The sequence below is a fragment of the Ascidiella aspersa genome, chromosome 3 (assembly GCF_963924565.1).
Source record: "Ascidiella aspersa chromosome 3, kaAscAspe10.2, whole genome shotgun sequence".
Classification (NCBI taxonomy): Eukaryota; Metazoa; Chordata; class Ascidiacea; order Phlebobranchia; family Ascidiidae; genus Ascidiella; species Ascidiella aspersa.
In genome coordinates this window covers 25571886-25593924 of record NC_139449.1, presented here as the reverse complement: position 1 = coordinate 25593924, position 22039 = coordinate 25571886, and the positions used below count along the sequence as shown (strand labels likewise).

The following is a 22039-nucleotide window of genomic DNA, read 5'->3' as shown; positions in this document are numbered from 1 at the left end:
CGATACTAGGTTGGTATCGCTGCCGACGCGGTACCAATTAATATAAGAATTCAGCCATGGTCACCTAAAGCAGCAATGTTTACCGTAGAAGTATATTCATCAATACTAGTGGGTAAACAACTGATGATAATTTAACTTCTTAAAATTACAGCAAGTTTGGCCTTACAATCTGAGAAAAATGATCTTCGAACGATTTGATTTAAACTATTTTGATTGTTCGAGCATAGTTATGACATCTTTGGTATCAGATCTGATCGATAGTTTTTGTTTAAAATATCGGGTATCGGTATGGCAATAAAATGTAAAGTAACGAACATACCTATAATAGTGCTATTATGCTAACGTAGTTTGACAAACATTTCTTGTCATTTATTCAAAAGCTGAAAATCCGCCTAAAAGTCACACCTGAGCGGCACCTTCATATCACGTTATACGAAGAAACTCGGCTCTCGTTTTATCGAACAACTCGGTCTTTCGTGGATAATAATATTATTTGTCCTCGTCTAAGGTTAACACGATCGCACATAAAGGCAAATCATAATGATAACTAACGTAAAGGGCAGATTTTCCCTGCTAGCTGTTTTGATTGCTGCGTGCTGCTTCCAAACTATCGGCGGTCAGCAAACGAGCACTTGTCCAACCTGCGAAAATGCGAGGTGCGTTGCGCCGACTGGTTGTGAGGCTGGAACTGTGTTGGACGCTTGCGGGTAAGTGCTATTACCTGTGTTGTTAGCAAATCAAATTTCTGGTCCGCGAACTTGTTTCTGCAATTTCTTTTACTCTTTTATAATTTCGCAAAAAGTGCATGTACACTGGACATATTAGAACATTTTGAAAACAATGTTTTATAACGCTTGTTTTTAAAGTGTGAACTATATATGTCAAAGAAATTGGTTAAGCTTTTTTTCCAAATATTTTCAGTATTTTATTTTAATGAAGAGCTGTTTGATTTCAAGCAATATATTTTGGAAATTAATTGTCACTATATTCGGCAGTCTTTGTCAAGGTTTTGTGTAAAGTAAAACGTACTACACCAATTTGAGTAGGCTATATAAAATATTGCCCATCCTGTTAATGCCCTTATTTGGTTTGAAGAGCTACATTTTTTAAAGGAATATTTGATGTGTCGCCTTATATTTTGTCCACAACTAGGCTAAATCAGGTCTCGTTTAAGAAAGCTCAGGCTTAAATGGAGAGTTCAAAAATTGAAAAAATACCATGATATGGAATACGCAAAATAATAAATATTATTGAATAATCGTTTGAGATTTATTTGCATCTCAAACGTGCTGTTTCGTGAGAGTTGCCCCAAAATTAGAATGTTTTCAGCCTATATCTTCCTGAATTTTTCGGATTTGACCATGTTAATTCAATCAGAAGCAAATTTACCAGCAGTTTAAAGTTATCACATTGTGATGGTCTCTATCTATGAAGTATAAGGCTCAAAGTCGTCTTGACAAAAAGTATAAACCAATACAGTATGCTTCGAAAGTAAAACAGGCAAATAGCTACTTTAACTGGTGTTATGCCTAACAGCAAAAGTCCATGCATTTTGCATTGACCTTTGCCGACCTTTAAACCCTGATTTTACAGTTGTTGTGAGGAATGCGGACTGACAAAGGGCTCCAGGTGTGGCACGGATGGCTCCACGGACTACGGAAGGTGCGGCACCGGACTTGTATGCTCATATCCTCTTCCAATAACGGATAGTGCAACTGCATCAAAAGAGCCGAAGACTTGTGTCGGTCAGTGAATTCATGTCGTTGCTGTATTTATGTTAGTATATTTCGCAGGCTACACAGTATTTGCTCTGATTTTTTTCGCATCCAGAGCATCTGCATGAAAGTGTTTATATATAGTTTGATGGTCGCTGTTTGACAACAAACATACAATCCGCCTATAATTGTTTTTTTTTATAATTAGTAACGTTAACAAAGCTTTTTGCCTACTCTACTGGCCTATACTTTAAATTACGGATAACACATGCCAGGGATACGAGCATTTTCCAAAACACAAATCTTAAAAAGCTTTACTTCCTGCAATTAAAGGATTTATGGCGATAGCATCGTAACGATAAATCCCATAATTCGTACCCCCGATCAAGTGTCTTACTGTGGGCCGCTCAACTAAACAGCAAAGCAATCGGATAACACGCAAAAACTTGAAAAAAAAACACTGCGGGGGCAGTGATTTAATAAAGGGGGTTGTTTATATACGTTATTTTGAAAACAAGTTATGTTAAATCCCTAATAAGTTAGCTTACTAATTTGGTTCGGTTTTGCAAAAAAAGAAAAAAAAATATAGGCGTGCACAAAGTTTTCTTTTTTATGTTAGTCGATATTGATTCGAAAAATTTGATGCTTTAAACTTCAAACCTAATTAAATAAATAGCCGGGATGAAATTTATTTTGGTAATGCAAAACATAACGTGTTTAAATAAGTGACGTAAATGTAACGTCATAACAACACGTGCTGTGGTAATTTAATGACACAACGTGTTTGATTTCTCACAGATGCGTCTACAGCTGCTTCGCCCACTCCGACTACAGCATCAACAGGTTGGAACAAACGCGTTGCGCAGCTATTGTAGTAAATCACCCAGTTTTACCGATGTTGTCTAAACACGAAAATTGAAGATAAATAATCAGAGTTCAGTAATTTGTGAAAGCTATAATGGTGACGTGTGTTCTTGTTATTTGTGGGCTGAGTTTCTTCATTATTGTTGAGCGCCCTTATACACATTATTAAAGGGCTGGGAAAAGTAAAACACTTTTCGAGTCCCATGTTGTATATAAGTGCGAATATCGCACTTATTGGAACAATTTACGGCCTACATTTTATATTTAACGATACATATTTGGGTGCTAATATTTTATTTTTAAATTAAAAAAACATAACAAAAATCATCGTATGTTTAAACTTTAACCTTTCAAAATATACAATCTTACAGTTGGCGAAGCCCGAGGGCAATCGCTTCGATTTATAGTTTTAGATATTTAGTTGCCATACAAATCTACGTTTAAATCTAAACAAGCTTTTAACGATTCAGTTGCCCTTATGGAATTAAGCGAATATATTACTAAAAGTAGTAAAACTCATAGTTAAAAACATGAGTAAAAACCATATTTTCCTTTTAAACAAAACCTCTGATCCTGGTTTTTAATCATGTTTTTAACTATGAGTTTTACTTGTTAATATGCGCGTCAGCGGAGCAGTGATCGACTGGCTAAAACCTGCCGCCGATGGTTTTGGATTCTATAAAGATACACAGTATTGTTACTAAAAGTAGCAAACTAAAAAAAATATTTTTTGTAACGCAACTTCCGTATTGACAAAACATTTAGAGTACTCTTGGTAAATCGCTGAGAGCTGCGGCCTGTATATCCGAATAAGAAAACGCCCGTAGGCTATTTACCAAACATGCTCGCTGAGTTTGCTTTCAGTAATGTTAAATATTCGTTTGGGCTTTGCGTAATGAAATGACTACAAAAAGTGTTGTCCTTCGTTATGCTCAAAGCGGTTACTTATCTGTCGTACGGCAAACTTTATCCGTCTTTAACGTCAAATAAACGCAACAAAGATAGCGTTTAGGTATTGCATATGCCAAACATGTGATGTGATGGGTTGCGAGCTTTAGTAAATTTTGATTGTCTATGACAGTGGTTCTCAAACTGGGGTCCGCGGTCCTTTTCGGGTCCGTAAGACCATTTTCTGGGACCGTGAAGCACCTAACAAAAATCAATACGAGGCTCCTAATTAAGAAATTTTTTAGGTGCAATAAACTTTTCAGGCAACTTACTTTTTCAAACCAAGTTGATTATTAGTTGTTTAATAACGTTATTGCACGCGTCAAGTTAAATTGTCCATTGTGACGTCATAGTGTTAACAATGGTACGCCTTAGATCAGTGGTTTTCAACCTCGCGACCCCCGGGTGGGTCGTTTGCCTTTTCTCTGGGTGTCGCGAAGACGACAATTAAAAAATTTAATATCTGTAATCATATTATTGAATGTTTAAACAGTTAAATAAAAGTTGAATGTTTAAACAGCAGCCAGGAATAAGGTTGCGAGACTAGTTTTGCATCACAATAGCGATTATTATCACGAGAAATATTTGGGTATGATGTCACAAGTAGAGCCACATCTAAGGTGTGCTCTGGCAACAACAGCGCCACGCATAGACAAGATGCAACACCAGTCATCTCACTGATGCTGCCTTGCGCATGAATTTAATAAATGAGTATTTTTTCAACAGAGTGGTATCTTAATTTATGGTATTTTTAATTCTATATTTTGGTTCTATTGCGCATACACAAGTGTATTACATATGCCTAAATTATTTTTTTTCGGAGGGGGTCGTTATAGTTACATTGGGTTGTTAAAATGGGTCGTGGTAAAAAAAACAGGTTGAAAACCACTGCCTTAGATCAACGTATTTCCGGAAATACGTTATAGTGTTAAGTTGTCTTAATGAGAATTACGTGTTTAAAGCTTGTTGCGCTGCCATTGTGGGCTGTACAGTCACGGTTTTAAAACTGTTCGTGATTGCTTCACTAAAGTAAGGTGATTCGTTGGAGGTTAACATAGCCGAGCTGATATCAAAAAAGCAGGTGCACCCGTCCCATTGATGCCAATAAAAACAACGTCTTATTTTGTGTTTATTTGTGTATACTTTTGAGGGGACCGTGAGCAATTAAAAAAATTGCTGGGGGACCGTTGCGTTGTTTGTAAAAAAAAGTTTGAGAACCACTGGTCTATGATTTCGTGAGACTGGCCTGGCCGCGCAGGGCCGCCAGAGAACAAACAGCCCGCTTAAGTTAGTCTGATTTTTGTTCATTGCATAGTACAAACTGCATAGATATGATTCTAATGACAGCCAATACAAACTGTCAAAGCAACTCAAATACTTGAAATAAATACGAGCGTGTGATACCGGAAGAATTTCTATTATTGCTACAGATAAAAGAAAGTTAGTTTCATGAATAAGTATCTAGTGCTAGCTCTGTTCTTTATTGAAAAAGTTCATAAAATTTATTTTAGCAAGCATGCTCTAAAATAAATAGCGTTCGTGTTTCTAAGAAACGTTCTTGTTTTGTGTGCCCAGATGTTTTAGGAATGAAAAGTATAAACTTACTTGATCAAATTGCTTTTTAATCTTTCGCTCACGAAGTAAAGAAACAATGAAAAAAACGAAAGCAAAGATAGGAAACTGTCAATAACACAACATTCGTTTAGTTTATACTGCAAAACTGCTTTGTTAGGAATACTCTGCATTTAAGAATAAACAACTATCATTGAATTATTTATCGCGTTGATTTTATACCCGTTAGTCAGGACATTACAATTCGGAAATTATAAACCAATATAAGTTCCAGCTTAAGAGGCCTCTATGAATTCATTGCATTATTCGGACCCATAGGCCTAATACCAGGTGCCTACTACTTATATAATCTTTAAAAGTTAACATTTTAAACTACCCTATTACTATGCCATAATATTAAAAATGATTTCTATCATTTAGATGCCTGTCAGAGAATCAGCGCGGAGTGGAAAACATCGTTTACTAACTGGCAAGACTCAGTTAAACAGTGGGAGCAAGATATGGCAGATTGGAAGAAGAAAAACGGACAAACCTAAACTCACCCCTATACAAGCCACATTATACACAACGCACTTTCTGCTGTCTGCCTTACAATACTTCTGCCGCTTAAAATCACATCGCAGCCGATTATTTGTTCACAACTTGCTGTTGGAGATTGTGAAATTGCATGCAAAGTGAAGTAATCGTCAACACAAATCCTAAAATCGCATGTTGGTAAATTCGTTAAAGTTCCTTCAAAGCTCTTCACTATCTGCACTTATATAATTTTGACTGGCGACTTAATTACTAATTTCAGAGATATTCACTTGTTTTGCCAGCAACGATTTCGATTGCCGTTATTGAAACATTGCAATGACGAATACGCAGTTACTTAATTAGTAGCCGTATTCCTGGGTGCCTGACGTATTTCTTTGTGCCTGATTTTTTGCAAATTACAGTGACTTTATAACTTACTTTTGGATAATTTGTGATTTATTTTGTCACTTATTAGTATTTTTCGCTTGATCAAAAAACTGTTTGTGGCTAAAAACAGCAAAATTTGTATTAGTTTAATAATTCTCTACCTTTAAACTTTGCCTTTTCTAATTCAGTTTTTAATCGCGAAACTATTTCTAACTGTAGATGCATACTAATCACGTAGTTAAGTTCTCCATGAATGCTATATCGAATTGTGTCGCCTACATGTCTACAGCTATCTGTTAAATTTCCATCTAATTTAAACTTTCTGGTTTAAAATAGTATTTTTGGAATCTTTAGGCAATCTGTCGTTAAATGATTTATCGCGTTAGTCTATATAAAAAAATTAATATGAAGTTACCTAGAATGTGTAACCTTTACTAATTAAGTTTCTACTCTTCCATGTTTTGTTTTTCTAAGCAGCTTTGTTGAATGCAAGTATTATAAATATTTGTTGCTCTTAACATTGTAAAATGTCATCACCCTTTTCACTTGATTGGTTCCAAACGTTTTTCGCTAAACTTCACGCGGGGTAGCCTACTGTTCATAGCTGGCAGCACACCGCCTACATATACTCCCTGGAACAAATAATCATTTAGGCTGGTTAATTCTGTGTACAACTAACACTAAGTGCGTATATGCGACCCTCAAAGTTGTTCGCATAATTTAAAGGCTTTGTGAAATGTGTATCAGAGTTTTGAATCACTGCGCTATAAAGGCTATTTAAAATGCTTTTTGTGTACACTAAATTAGCTTTATTTGTATCATTTTTAGAGAAGACAAGGTTAGTCGCATCTGTTTTTTTTTTTCGTTATTACGCAAACCGTCAACAAATTCGCATGTCAATAAACGCACTGAACTAGTTGTAAAACTAAAAGTGTTCTTGTAAAAACCAAAACATTTAATTATAGGTAATCAGTATACCGACAAGAAATTCCACACTGTACACAGCAGTTAGGTGGTCCTTTTGGTTGTTTGTATATAGCAATGCTTGTATAGCCCTTTAAAGGTTTTATGACCATCAATGCATAACTGATAAATAATATACATAGGCTACCGTACACGTAAAAGACTTTAGCATAAACAGTAGGCTACACCAATGTCATAGAAAACAATATTTTTTGGCCTGGTTCGTAAATCGAATCCATAATTTTAAATGTGAACTCTTTTTTATTTAAACGTGATTTGCAAAAAAAATTTTTTTTGGTTTTGTTAGAAATTTGCAGTAGGCTATGCAGTATGCACGCTATGACCAACCTTATGAGTCTTCTTTCAGCCGATGTGAGGCCCACAGGCAAAGGTAGGCCTTCAGAGGGCATTTAAAAAGGATTTGACCAGCAAGTATATCCTGATCACACTTTACTACCTTTCAGAACATTTAGCAGGCCTACCTTCGACAGCATTACGAGCCCTCGTTTAATTTAAGCGACAACGCCCATCTGCTCTGAAACCAGAAGTGAGCCTTCGCCGGTTCCAGCACCAAAGCAAAATGCAATCACAGCAAATGATCCAGTAAATAATACATTTTTGCTGTTTATAAAATCCATAAGATCTTTACGATATATGTTCATTGTTTCGTGAGCAACAACAACATACCAAAATTTGTAACAAGGATGTCTGCTGTTTTCCGTAATTTCTATGCAGCCATCCAGTTGTGGAGTTAATAGTGCTTATCGTTTCCTGTGCCAACTGCGTCAAGTATCCTACGAAAGTAAAAGTCGAACTCAAACCCAAAACAAAGCATTTCTATTACTTAACGCGACTGACTTAACTTCAATTGCGTGATTAAAAGGACACTAGTTCGTTCAAGAACCAAACGCTTCTCAAGATTATTTACTATGACCTTACGTTACTTAATGGCGTAACTTGTGACGTCATATCGACAAAATGTTTACCCCAAACAAAAAATCCTGGATTCCCTAAGACCACAGTGGAGCAGAAGTAATAGCACGATATACGTTATCTATAAACAACAATTGATGTAGGCGTTGTCACTTAAATGAATACACACGGTAATATTTATAAAGCGAAAATATCTAAAGGGCAATTGTCTATCTATGGCAACATAATAAAACACAGCCACAAGACGGAAAATTAGAATAGGCTAATATCAACGTCGGAATAGCAATAAGACCAAATTATGACTACAATAAAACATGACAAGGCTACCCATACTTTGGAATAAGTCCTAAACTCAGAATGAGACTTGAATTGCCAGAATAAGGCCTATAAAACTCTTAACTAACCGCAAACTCCACGCCTAACTTCATCACTTAGTCCTATAAAATTTGTAACCCTAACCGAATTTATTTCCCACTCATAATCCACCACGAAAAGAAAAAAAAAAAAACAATCCGGTGCCATAACAGGACACCCAAAGGCGTCGTTCAAACCAGGGCTGCGGAGTCGGTTAAAATAAACCCGAGTCCGACTCCGGCCAAATGTCAAACCATTTTTTATCCGTGTTTTATTTAATTGGATAACAGGCTAGCAACAGGGGACTCAAACTTTTTCGCGCGAATCGATAATGTTTTTGCAATATTGCTGCTGTTCTTGTGTATTATCACATCTTTTAAAACACGATAACACAAAGTTTAATTTTTGCGCTTACATTTTTATTTGCGCTGACATCGCAGCCTTACAACTGTGGAGTGAATGCCCTCACGACACGTTTGTCAAAATTATCTCGTGCACGAGCAATTTATTGTGTGTCAAATGCTAAAATGCTCCTGAATTTACAGTTTAGCGCCAATTAAACCCAACTTTTTTCGCGTTTTCGCAACCGACGACAAACGTCACTATTTTCAAGTTGTCTCAGTGATATTTAATAAAAAATGCCAAAGTGCTTTTCGTAAAGAGAGGGGCGCAAGGCATAGAAAAATTACCAAGGGGGACACGGCTGAAAAAAATTAGGAACCACTTTGTTTGGCATCAGATGGTTGTCAGCAGACGCTTTCTTCAAATTAAGACAACAATAAAGCAAAATATAAGCTATACATTATAATGCTAAAAACCCTGTTTACTGATGAGCTACGCCAGAAGTATCCGTGTTTCAGAAAAGGACGTGTTAATTTCGAAGCTGAATGCAATACTTAGATATGGCACGTTTTTTTCAAACGTAACAGTTCTACTTTCGTTTTACTTGCAGGCAAGAAAATGTCCTCTTTTAAGGTGCTGAAAATATGGTAGCCCTACTCTACAGCCTTTATTTTACCCATTTACTCAACTAAATTAAGGTGGGTTTTTTTGCAATCCACTCATATTGATGTCATAATTGATCCACCCGCATTACATGGTTTATAAATATTTCACCATTTGCTATTAGACTTTTACAACTTACATTTTGCAGCCTTAACAGTTTTAAAATTTGATACTGCGCATACGCACGTCGGACTCGGGACTCGGGTAGTTTTACGTGGTTTTACCCGAGTCCCGAGTCCCGAGTCCGAGTGCGACTCCGGCAAAAAAAAAAACTCCGTCGAGTCCCGAGTCGCGAGTCCGACTCCGACTCCGCAGCCCTGGTTCAAACCACATATCGACAGCAAAACGGTCCATGTAAGACCGATTTTCCTGAAACGTCCTCCGCTTTATCAGGCGTTATTTTGTCCACTTGCCTTTTTCGGAAGAATTTAGGACTTATTCCGACGGATTAGGCCTTGTTCGACGATTCAACTCTTTATTTGTCGTGGGAGTGAGGTTAGAAAGCTCGGTTAAGGTTGCAATAAAAAGTTGGATTAGTGATGAAGGGGTTAGGTAAAAGGCTGTTTAAGTCTTATTCTATCTATTTCGATTTTATTCTGACAAGTTTAATTGGGTCTTATTTAAATACTTTGCTGATTATTAGCAAGTCCTATAATCATGGTTATACGATCTGCAAAGAATAAAATAAGCACGTTGTTCTTTTTAGCGTAGTAGTTTACACCAAGCAATCCTTTAACGCAAGCTTTAATGTGGTCTTTCTAAAAATATTTAATTGCAAAGTTTTGAATAATATTTTAACATCTTTAAGATAATGAGCAGGGTTGCCAGATTAAAATTTTGAAAAAAAGCCAAACCTTTAATGAAAAAAAGCCAGAAAAAGCCAAACATTAATTAAATAAATTCAAAACACATAAAAGGCTATAAATAATTGATTTGTATGAAAACAAATATCCTTTAAGCTTCAAACTTGTGTGGAATGGCAACATGACAAACATAACATGTTCCCAACGGGTAACACTAATTTACGGAATGATGAATGGTCGGAACGCACACAGTATTATTATTAAATATAATAACACTTGACCCACCTTCACCCAAACGCTAACCCCCACCCTAACTCAAATATTGTGCGTTGGTTTAATAATTGTTTTAACGGGGTAACACTTAAATTAGTAAGCGTTCCGACCATTCCGAGCATTCATTATTCCGTAAATTAGTAATACTCGTTCCCAACACACCAACCAAAATGAAAATTTCTATGTTTGGAAAACTCCATTTATCCTACGATCTTTAGGTTGAAAGTGTAATATTTTTTTGTCAAGCTTTCTATTGAAAAATACTTTTGATTTGATGAGCTCACCCTAAAGCGCGGTGTTTCTCAACCTTTTCGGGCTGCCTGCCAAAAGTAATAAACCGGGACTATGCTAATTTAATCCACTTCACTGAACTGTTAAAGCGACCAATACTTTACGTAAAAAATCAAATTTAAATATGAGTCACTTTCTTTGTATTGCTTGCAATTTCCCAAGTGTGTAAAATATTTTGCTTAGAACCAGTGCCAATCTTAAAAAATCAAAACACGAACCAACAAAATCCGACGGGTTCGCGACTCATGGCATGGGTTGAGAAACACTGTGACCTGGAGAGTTGGAGACCTGCGGTAACGATTTATTATTTTAAAAATCACGCAAAAGTAGAGCCCCCACAGATCGTAAGGCGAATGTTTTAGAACAAAAAAAGTAGGGCTCAATGTATTTCGACTAGATTTAGCAAGCTTTTACAAAAAAGCCAGAAAAAAAGCCAAAAAGCTAACTGAATTTTCTGACGCCAACCAGGTTCAAAAAGAGCCAAATTTGTAGAATTTGGCGTCAAAAAAGCCAATCTGGCAACCCTGATAATGAGTTGCTTAGAAGAAAACGCTAACTCTCCACAAAAAATAGGTTAGTTTATTTTAGTTTGAGATTAATTCTTTACGACACCTTTAGGATGATATATTGGCTGATATATTACCTTAAAACGGTCCGCAAAAACACACAGTCACACACACTGCTTAACAATGACAGGTGCACAAGTGTTCGATGAATGATGTTCAAATGCGACATTGGGCTCGAGTATAGTCTCAGTTGACAATAGCCGAAACAATTGTTTCAACGAAAGGCTACTGCAGAAAGCGAGACTATGTGGTGGGCAGCACGTAAACATCAGGCGGGCGGTAATGCGGCCCGCGGGTTGGACATCCCTGGTCTATAAACCTGCAAAAAGTTTCTCGTTTACATTCTTCTGGTAAATTGTAACTTATAAATTAATTTTGTGATTTCTAAATTAATCGCATTGTGCTTCCTCACATGCATCGTAAGCCTTCCAAATGTAGGCCTACCATATGTCCTCTTTTAGGAGGATTTGTCCTTGTTTTCCAAGAAAACTGAATGGTCCTCTGAGGACGCTTAAAAATGTCCAAATGTCCTCTTTTTTTGCAATTCGAGTTAGTTGTTATAATTTTAAAAAGACTTTTAGGCGAGACGTTGTAATTATTTCCAAAAAATACTGTAGCCATGAAACATGCTGAATTGCTGGTTTAAAACAGGTTTTGCAACAAATTGCTCTATCAACACTACCTTCTTGATTGTTGCAGCAAACATTGCGCCCGAGAAATTGCAACAGAACTTCACTTTTAAAAAGGCCCATTAATAAAGCAAAGGTGTGAGTTTTGTAGGCCTAGCCTACTATCAGTCTTACTGAATGGTAGGTTATGTTCTTATTTTCTTATTTCATACAGAATCTTGTCTAGTTAGTCTATAGCAGCGGCTCTTAACCGGGGGGCGCTCCCCCCCCCCCCCCCCTAGGGGGCTCCAAGCAATTCTTAGGGGGCGCGATCTTTGAGTTATTATTTATTTTTTCGCAATGATTCTAATGGTTTTGTTTAGGTTGTACACCACTCCTACAGCGCTGTACAAACTCTGTTTTTGCCAACTTAAACATTAAAACTGCAAACAAATTTCGCGCTCCGCGTGAATCTTCTGTTTTGTTAACTTTTTTTAGCACTAAGTCTCTTTGAGCACCATTGCATGTTTTTATATCATCGAAGGTATAACGGCCCTATTTAATTCTAATTTTACTTACTTTTGGATAAACGATAAAATTTATCCACCGTTCGAACTATTTTTTATCCATATTTTATATATAGCTAGATAACAGGTTAGCAACAGAGGGGCACTCGTGAATATTTGCGCTTGACTTTTTATTTGCGCTCGACATCACAGCCTTTCAACTATAAAGTAAATGCCCTCACAACACGTTTGTCAAAATCAGCACGTGCACGAGCAATTTGTTGTGTGCCCAATGCGAAAAGCCTCCTGAGTTTACAGTTTAGCGCCAATTCCACCAATTAAATCCAATTTTTTTAGCGCTTCGCGCGACCGACAACATACTTCACTATTTTCAAGTTGTCTTTGTGATAATGCATTAAAAACGCCGAATTGCTTTTCTTAGGCCGGCGCAAGGCATAGGAAAATTACCAAAGGGGACACGGCTAAAAAAAGGTGTGGATATGGCAAGTTTCTCTCAAACGTAACAATTGTATTTTTGTTTCATTAACAGGCAAAAAAAGGTCCTCTATTTTGGGTGCTGAAAGTATGGTAGCCCTATCCAAATGAAGCTTGTTGATTCGACTTTTAAGGTTTGTAGTTTGCAGGCGTATTATGCTCGAAGAGTAGCCTGCCTAGTCGATTGATTCGTCTGTTATCGATTTCATGTTAAATTCCAGTCTTCTTAAAAAATTGTTTTAAACATGCATTTTTTGTTATAAACAGCCGTTTTCAGAATTAATTACCTTTCAGCAACACATATTGCCGTTTAGAAATTAACTTTTTCAGCGATTTATTAGGAATTTACACAAGGAGGCCAATGTTATTCAGAAATGTGCCTGCTATATTACGGCATCGTAACAATTTCTGCATGAACAGGGTTCTAAAATATCAATCTAGTTTTAACAAAAAGAGTTTGACCCACAAATCAATACATAAATATAAGAGTTTTTTCAATTCGATAAAATAAATCTAGTAGCTACAGTAAAACACGTTTACCTTGTCCTAACTTTTAAGATAGTTTATTAGACAGAGGGCTACCAAATCGGAGTTGGACTGGTTTTAATTTTGCTGGAGTAAAATTCGGGAGACGACTACGAGTCCAGAGTCAGATGTGCCAGTGCGCGTCACAAAGTTTGGTTATAAACCTTAATTTCGAATAATAGTAACAAATACGAATATGCCACTACACCAGGGGTCGGCAACCCCTGGCACGCGTGCCACTTGTGGCACGCAAGATGATTTTGCCTGGCACGCCAATTGATTTAACGCGCACGTTTTATCACCTTAAGAAAGTGCAACCATTACATCACTACCACATCATTAACATTACTATTACATCACTAACACTAGCGCTAACTGAATGGTTATACAGTGCACACATTGTCAGTTCGTGTCACAAATAAGTGCCGTTCCGCGTCAACTTTCCTGCCGGTCCGCCAAATATATTAGAGATTTATATCTCAATTTCAAAAAGCAAGATGTTGAAGGCGGCTTGTCCAACAAATTTAGAACTTAGCCAGTTCCGTAATTTGCAACATTGTGACGCAGTGTTTCTTAACCTTTTTTACTTGGGGGCGCACCTAGAGACGTATGAAATGTGGCGGCGCACCTTACGAGCGAAGCGAGCGCGAAAATTTTGAGGTGTACCGATTTTAAATTGCCAGCATTTTTTATTATATGGGTTTATAGTTGCATATCAAGGGACTTCCAGCCTTTGAGACTAAAAACGTTATTTTGTCCATTAAAGTCTTATTCCGATTAATTTTGAACTTATTTCGACACGGTTTTTCCTTTTGCTCGCGGCGCACCTAGAAGCCTTCCATGGCGCACCAGTGCGCCGCGGCGCACCGGTTGAGAAACGCTGTTGTGACGTAACATAGAGTTAATCGTTTACTTTGGACTTTATCGTACGTCACGATGCTGCACGTGTTGTGCCCAACTGTTTAAATGTAGGCTACATCTTGTTTGAGTCTTAAACTTTAAGACCAGTGGTACGTGAAAAACTTCAATATAACCACGTATAACACGTGTGATATCAAACAGACAGCAGCAAATTTCTCGTTACATTGAAGTTTTCGTTATTTGCTTTAAGTTGCATACTTTTGTCATAATTACATTTTGGTTGATTTTAATTTTTGAAGGTCCAACGGTCCGCAAAAACTGTTTTAAAATTTTACCGGTTCGTGAGCTAAAAAGGTCGGCTTAAAAGCATCGAAGTATATTTCAAAAAAGATACGTAAATTAGATGTCATATCACAGCAGGGCTGCTGAGTCGTACTCGGGACTCGAGTAAGACCAGCTAAAACTACCCGAGTCCGACGTGTGCGCATGAGCAGTACCAAATTTCGAAACTGATAAGGCAGAAAACTGTAAATTGTTAAGGTGGAATAGCATATGCTCGTGGCATATTTTCCATGACCCTAGGAGTGGATTGCGGAATATCCACCTTAATTTAATTACGTAAATTGGTAAAATACTGAGGCTGAGTCGGGCTCGGGACGTGATGAAATCTCATATTCGGCCAGACTCGGGTTGTTTTTAACCAACTCCGCAGCCCTGATTGCTAGTGCTAAACCAAACATAAAAAAAAGAAAAATGCTTTGTCACGCGAGTTGTTCATCTTTGACATTATTCATAAACTGGCACACTGCGTACGAAAGGTTGCCGACCCCTGCACTACACCATTACAAATCTTGGAAATGACAAGGCCGCACCGTGTAAATAGTAAAGATGGAATAGCATATGATGGAACATTTGCCAACCATGTATTGTGGCTGGATGAATTATAGGACACCCATATGAGTGTTTTGCTGAATATCCACCTACTTTTTCCTTTAATGGGTGAAATACCGGTTGTACAGTAAGAGCCGGGCGAATCGGGACTTGCCAAAATCACACATTTGATCGGAGTCGGACTCGGGGTTATTTTTTATCGACTCCGTAGCCCTGGTTTTAACGTAGCTCTACTTTAAGTTTATAGTAAACCAAAAATGATTATTTCATTAAACCATTGCAGACATATGTACAAGAGGATACAGTTTATATTGAAATTAAACAGAAGCGATTTAAGATTGGACAAGCACGCAAACATTAAAAATATTGCATACAGTCAATTGGTAAATAAATTCGTGCACTTTGATTGTTCAAACGTCATTTGTTGATTTTAAACAAATATTAAGAAGGGCTAAATTTACCTGTGACCGCTAATTTGCAAATCGTGACATATCTCTTTTCAAATGTTACGGTAAATTACAGTTTAACCAAAGCGTCGAGAAATGGTCAAGTAAAAAGTGACGAGTTTTGTCAACCAAGGCAAAACGAACGAAATGTTTTAATTACGCATCGCGGAAATAATTGCCAGTTTGCAGCAGAATCAGAGTCGCAGGCTGGAAAATTTCTATTTACATTCTTAAACTTTGTTACTTTTTAGTTTTTAACATGAGCGTTGTTAGGAATTAGGATCGCAATACCGAGTTTTACCATGGCAAACATATTACGTGAAAAAGATAAGGAAAAAAATGGTGTAAGTTTTTGCTTAAAAACGCTAATTTGCTTACAATTCGCCCAACATGTTCTACAATCTACAGGGTATTTTGAAACATGTTTTATTTCCGTCAAATTTCTTGCAGTGCGACTAAAAAATGAATATAATAATTACAAGCAGATTTTTACTACAGTGGTAAAAACTATTTGGCAATATATATACATATCTTAGAACTAGCTATATCACATTGTTTGTCAAAAAACTGTTCTGAAGAGATTACCACCTGGTTTACATGGGGCAGATGCAAACTGGAACTTTAGCATGATGCACGACATGGCTACTGACAGAACCCAAAAAGGTCCTTTTTATCAAACCAAGACCGCGACTGCCCAACACTATCATGTCTGCGTGTTGCTTTTCAGCTTCCTTGATAATATTATGGCCAGGTTTTCCTTCACATGTTTCGGCAATGACTTTGTAGTTGGTCTACAATACAAGAACAATAATTACTATTAATGTAACTCATATGTTCTACATTGACCTTGTAGTTGTAGTTAGTCTGCAATATAACAAATAATTATTAAATTTTAATGTAAGTCATCGATAATTAGTTTTGCATGTTACTTGCAGCTGTAAAAAACGCTTAGATAGATGCTTCAAAAGTATATCAGTAGCACTAGCAACAGCAAAGTAATGCTAATAATGAAAAAATGGTTTGTTCATTCACCTTTTTACCATATTCTAACTTACAATTGCTTAATATATTTGCAACAAGGCAATGACATTACTAAAGAAACTTATCGGAACATTAAATCAGTTTTCAGAAAAATATTAAACAGAATGCATCCAACAGTTTTAAAGGTGGTTTAGCTAATATGTCTTCTAGATTTGGCTTACATGTCAAGATTTGATTAACTGAAATTAAATAACATTGTGGAGTTGAAACATGATTTGAAAATCGCACACTCCTAAAACAATCACTAAAACTAAAAATCCTGCAGCTCAGCAAAGCCTCTTCGGGAATTATAAATGTGACTGTATCCACAGGGCATACTTTTTGTTGCTTGCAAGACATGGTGTATTTATTTTCAAGGTCTCCAAGTTTCTTGTTATGCTCTGTCATAATGTTCGCTATCTCTGCTGCAGGAAAACCTGCTCCAGCTGTTTCAATAATAATAAAATCTTGTTTTAAAACAAAATGGGTTTAATACTTTTAAATAATAAAAATAACACCAATAACTAGACTTTTTGACATATTAGAAAACATTAGGACCAGTGAATACAGAGTTTAACAATATAGTAAATTTAAAAAGATGACTGAAAAAATTAGGGTTGGGCATTTGACCAGTCAAATAAAATCCGGCTAATTGACCGGCCAAATACTCGTCAAATAGGTCAAATATTGGCCGAATACTATACACACCATCAAAATGCATTTGAAATTAAAAATAAACCTTGATTTTAACTTTAAACAAATATATAAACATTTTGGCTCAAGTACAATGGTTTGTAAAACAAAAACAATTATTTTTTGACTATCAATAAGAATTTTTGCAAAACCATGCCCATCTTGCAAGCAATACTATAGCAGTTAACGAGAAATTACCAACAAGTAAATGCATCAATAAAAAAATATTTTTTGTCACTATCTGCATTTTCTAAATAATCACCAGGGTCCACTGGAGACAAGGGATTTGGTTCTTCTAAATTTTTAAGTAGCCTAAAATTGGGATATACCCCAACTAATGTTTCCTTTTATGACAAATGCGATTCATCATATACATTCATTTATTTTAAACAAAATAAATCTACTTTGATATTACAAACACTTTGTTATTCCCACAGAACATGTGTTTGCATCAGATAAACCCTACGATGCAATCAAGATTATTAAAAATTCAAATCACAAAACAACCCTTAAAAAAAATTACAACATTTGAATCCAATATGAGTATTTGACCGGTTTAATAAAAAGTGCGGTCAATTGACCTTATTTGGCTGGTCAATTGACAGGCTTGCCAACACTAGAAAAAATTATCATCACCTTTGTAATATTTTGCATTTCAACATTTCTGGAAGGTAATAAGCCATTTTTGCTGTTTTTGTAAGAAAATATTGAATGTATTTATACAATTAAAGGCTGCAGTATAACATTAGTCATTGATAACTCCATGTTATTTTTGTCAAACCATATTTTGATAGTACCTGAAAACATGACTGTAGGCAAGTCAGGCTGCTCAGCTTTATAGCATATGACGACTTCATTTTCTGGCTTGTGAATATTTGCAAAGTACCCTTAAACACACAAAAAGTTTTAAGAAAGTGCTGTGCAGTTTAGCATTTAAAGCCTATATGTATATACTCACAGCTAACAGCTTTATCGGCTATCTCACTTCCGTCAACTGCAAGCAATACTTTCATCGTGAACAGTAAATTTACTTTTTTTAAACTGAAGTTTATATCCTGCAAACGTTTATTACAAATTAAAGTTTAACGATTTTTAGTAATATAGCAGGATGTCCAATCACACCAGTCTGCATTTTTAATTAATGCTGAAATTTTGCTTGTGCATAACTAAATTTAGAGGTGTGCAATTATGTTTTTTTGCCCACCACCTTAGGTTGGAAATCCTGACACAATTTACCCTTTTTTTTTCGAGCTTCCAAGTGTGCAATATACCAATTCAGGTGTGCACACAAATTTGTTTCACAAAAATTTAGGATGTGAACCTGCCAGGAAACTTAGACTGACAACCAGTCATCCCTGAGTGGTGAGCCATATATTTCAACTTGTGGCATGTTTCTTATATATAATGCAGCAGGTGGAGAGTTTTCGGCGCTCTTTCACTATTGTACGTAAAATTTAATAAAAATTTTTTTTTATCAAATGCCGCATACCACAACACATATTGTTTGGGTTAGGGTGCGGGTTAGCGTTTGGTTGAGGGTGGGTCAAGTTATTATTAACAATAAACATAATAGTACTTGACCCACCCTCACCCAAACGCTAACTCGCACCCTAGCCCAAACAATATGAGTTGTGGTATGCGGTATTATTATTTTTTTTTTTTTGCATAACTTTTCACGTACAATAGTGAAAGAGCGCCGAGTTTTCTTTACTTAGTTGACTTCATTCTTACATAAATGTCACATTTATAAACAATATATTTTTTTAAACTTAGTTAGTTTAATTGGATTAGTTTGACCATCAAACAGATGCTTTTTCACAGAAATAACTTGGAACAAAACAAAATCCGGCTAAATGAACAAATTTTAAAGGTGCACATGGTTGATATGTAGATAAATGTTTAAGGTTGTGTAACAGCATATAAAAAGCTTTAACTGCAAAAATGAGACACCCATTAAATTTGGTTAGGCTCGTTCTCAATATACTATGCCCTGCAAGGCCAGTCTGTATTCTATAGTAGCTGCACACCAAATATTTTTACAAAGCAATTTGTGTTGTATAGTAATTTTTTTATACTAAATTTCTCAACAAAACCAAAACGTGCGCATTGTGCGTACAATGTGCAATTGCGATATGTACAGGGTTCAGTGCACATTCTCCGACGCTGGTCTAGAATCCTACCATAACGCACATTGTTATTCGGGTTAGGGTGCGGGTTAGCATTCAGGTTCAGATAGGTCAAGAGTTATTTTAAAAACAAAAGTAATATTACTTGACCCACCCAAACCCAATTTTTAATGTCAAGCCTACGCGCCCTCGGCCAAGCAAAGCAATGCAGTATGCAGGTAACAGCAAGGTCAACAGAAAAAAAATTCTGAAGTAACGTGCTCGTGCTGACGCAGCAACGTCACGCCTAAAACAGGGTCAAAGGTGAAAGACCAAAACCTAGTCAGCAAAAAATTTCTGGCAAATTAGTTTAACGCTAAAATAAACTCATTTAAGTATAATTTTTTCGAAAGGTAAAGGAAAACAGTCAGCAGGAGTTAAAAAGAACGCAATGGTTTGGTAAGAAGTTTTGGATTAAAATGTTCACCTTGAATTATTTTCAAAAGACACATGGCTAAGCGACAAACGTATTGATTTAGTAATCTATATTATGGCAACACAATTTCCCCAAGTTAGAGGGTTACAAAGCATTTATGCTTATTAAACTCCGTTTTATTTTCCCTTCAGTAGATTCTCCTGGCGGAAAGTTTGTTTAAATTATAAATCTTCATTCAAACTATTGGGTAACGGCGTTCAACATTTTTTAAACGAAGTGTAATTCGATATCAATATACGACAAACTTTGGAACACAATACACGGGTTTCTTTAGTAATTTCAATAAAAATATAAAAGCCATAATATTTGATAAAAGCGACATTTCGCAATTTACAGACGTTTCAGCAATAACTCATGCCATCATCAGTGTAAAAATCAAGTGAAGATAAAAGCGATAAAACGTAAAAAGAAAGGAAAAAAGGACAAAAAATAGCAGATTCACCATCGCTACTCCACAAAACCAACGTGGTATACCGACTGCGATGCAGCTGCAACCAGACATACATCGGCCAAACGCAACGCAACCTAAAGACCCGTATGAAAGAACACCAGTCGTCACCTAAGTCGGAAGTTTGCGCCCATTTGCTCACGAATCCTACACATAAGGTTAATTTCAATAAACCGGAAATATTGGGTTCGCGGCATGACAAATATCGCCTTTTTTGCTGGAATCGCTGATGATCCAACATCATAAACCAGAACTCAACATAGATACAACCTCGACACCTTTATATCTTTTTAACTCCTAGCAGTATGAACTGACCCATACATCGCCTTTTTTTCGCTGCTATTTTTTGTCCTTTTTTCCTTTATCTTCACTTGATTTTTACACTGATGATGACATGAGTTATTGCTGAAACGTCTGTAAATTGCGAAATGTCGCTTTTATGAAATATTATGGCTTTTATATTTTGATTGAAATATACGACAGTTATTATAGCGAATATAACTCGGACGATCTATCCAAATTGTCCAACTTTGTCTACAAACATCGAGCTTGAATTTACTAAGGTATGCCAACCGAAGGGAAGCTCAAATTGTGGTCCTTTTGCAATAGCTTTTGCATGCAGTTGCATAACTATCCGAAACAAACCAGAAGAGGAAACATTGCGCAGTGACATTCAGAAAACTATTTTAAATCGAACTGTCGCTCCTTTTTTACGCGTACAAATAGACCAGGTAAGAAAACCTTCATCTACACACACTCGCATTTACTGTAATTGTAGATTAGCAGATAACAGAGCTTTTCTTCATAGAATGCAGCAATTGTAAGGAATGGGTTTAAACACTCATTCCTTAAAGAGTAATCGATAACAACGACGAACTATGGTTTTGCAATCAATGTTACAAAAAACACAACATAAATATAAACAAATACTTTGTAAGATTATTTTTATTAACCTTTAGAAAAGGTTAATTATATGGGCCGAAAATTTATTTGCGGAACATATCTTGTTTTTGCTCGAATTATATGGGCCTTCAAATGTCCATACAAGATGGAGGCGTATATGTAGATGAGCCTTTAAGGGTTTAGAAGTCTATTTACCCAGGGGCCTTCAGCTGGGGGTAGAAATTGAAAACAAAATATGACGTCATCGTAAAATTGGTTTTAGCTCTGTACTCCAACCTAGCGGTGGCAATATTTCCTAAAAAAAGGATCTGGTAAAATGACACCGGTTATACAGACTGTCTCGCGTTAATACGCGACAAAGGGTCAATGTTAAAGCAGCGAACCAGATTCCGCCAAAGGAGTACATTCTGCTTTGGACCGCCAGACACAAATATGTCAATATTTACAGCCGAAACCTAAACATATTCCCTGCCATCGGCTGATATAGGCCTACGCAATAAGAAAACTGACCATTATGTTTTTATAAGCCTTTAGATTTGTGTATTTTTATTTTTATCGTTAATGCAATAGGCAAACCATAATATAATCAATTCGTATAACGTCACTCTAAAAAACACCTACTACGGTATGTTATGAATTCTACACTTAAAGCTAACATTGTATAACGTTGTAGCCCTAGTATGATTTAGCTCGTTTCAAGGGAATCGTTGCGCAATTCTACAAGATTTCCCAAATTCAACTCTGTATCTCATGCGGCCCTTTGTAATAAACTTGCCCATTTTGGATTAAATGTTTACAAAACGATTTTCAATTAAAATATCATTTTTTCAAAGTTAATGTCACAATAATATG

General features: G+C 36.3%; 2 protein-coding genes across 2 annotated transcripts; one reads left to right on the top strand and one right to left on the bottom strand.

Annotated features, from left to right (window-relative positions):
* The first annotated feature begins 476 nt into the window (after positions 1-476).
* On the top strand, positions 477-5947 carry LOC146161130 (serine protease HTRA1-like). Its single transcript, XM_083385617.1, has 4 exons — positions 477-707; positions 1594-1745; positions 2514-2558; positions 5520-5947. The coding sequence occupies exons 1-4, from the start codon at positions 541-543 to the stop codon at positions 5633-5635; spliced, it is 480 nt and encodes a 159-aa protein (XP_083241743.1). The 5' UTR covers positions 477-540; the 3' UTR covers positions 5636-5947.
* A 9419-nt stretch (positions 5948-15366) lies between these two features.
* Positions 15367-18286, bottom strand: LOC146161129 (uncharacterized). The gene is made up of 4 exons (XM_083384382.1): positions 18194-18286; positions 18033-18122; positions 16882-16988; positions 15367-16313 (listed from the first exon to the last, which is right to left on the bottom strand). The coding sequence occupies exons 1-4, from the start codon at positions 18246-18248 to the stop codon at positions 16116-16118; spliced, it is 450 nt and encodes a 149-aa protein (XP_083240508.1). The 5' UTR covers positions 18249-18286; the 3' UTR covers positions 15367-16115.
* Positions 18287-22039: the final 3753 nt, after the last annotated feature.

Bases quoted from the DNA above. Each gene is read 5' to 3' on its own strand.
- LOC146161130 (XM_083385617.1), top strand. From the start codon at position 541: ATGATAACTAACGTAAAGGGCAGATTTTCCCTGCTAGCTGTTTTGATT. The intron at 1,746-2,513 runs GTCAGTGAATTC...GATTTCTCACAG, and splicing joins AGAGCCGAAGACTTGTGTCG to ATGCGTCTACAGCTGCTTCG. The intron at 2,559-5,519 runs GTTGGAACAAAC...TCTATCATTTAG, and splicing joins TCCGACTACAGCATCAACAG to ATGCCTGTCAGAGAATCAGC.
- LOC146161129 (XM_083384382.1), bottom strand. From the start codon at position 18,248: ATGAAAGTATTGCTTGCAGTTGACGGAAGTGAGATAGCCGATAAAGCT. The intron at 18,123-18,193 runs GTGAGTATATAC...TGTGTGTTTAAG, and splicing joins AGCCGATAAAGCTGTTAGCT to GGTACTTTGCAAATATTCAC. The intron at 16,989-18,032 runs GTACTATCAAAA...TTATTGAAACAG, and splicing joins GCCTACAGTCATGTTTTCAG to CTGGAGCAGGTTTTCCTGCA.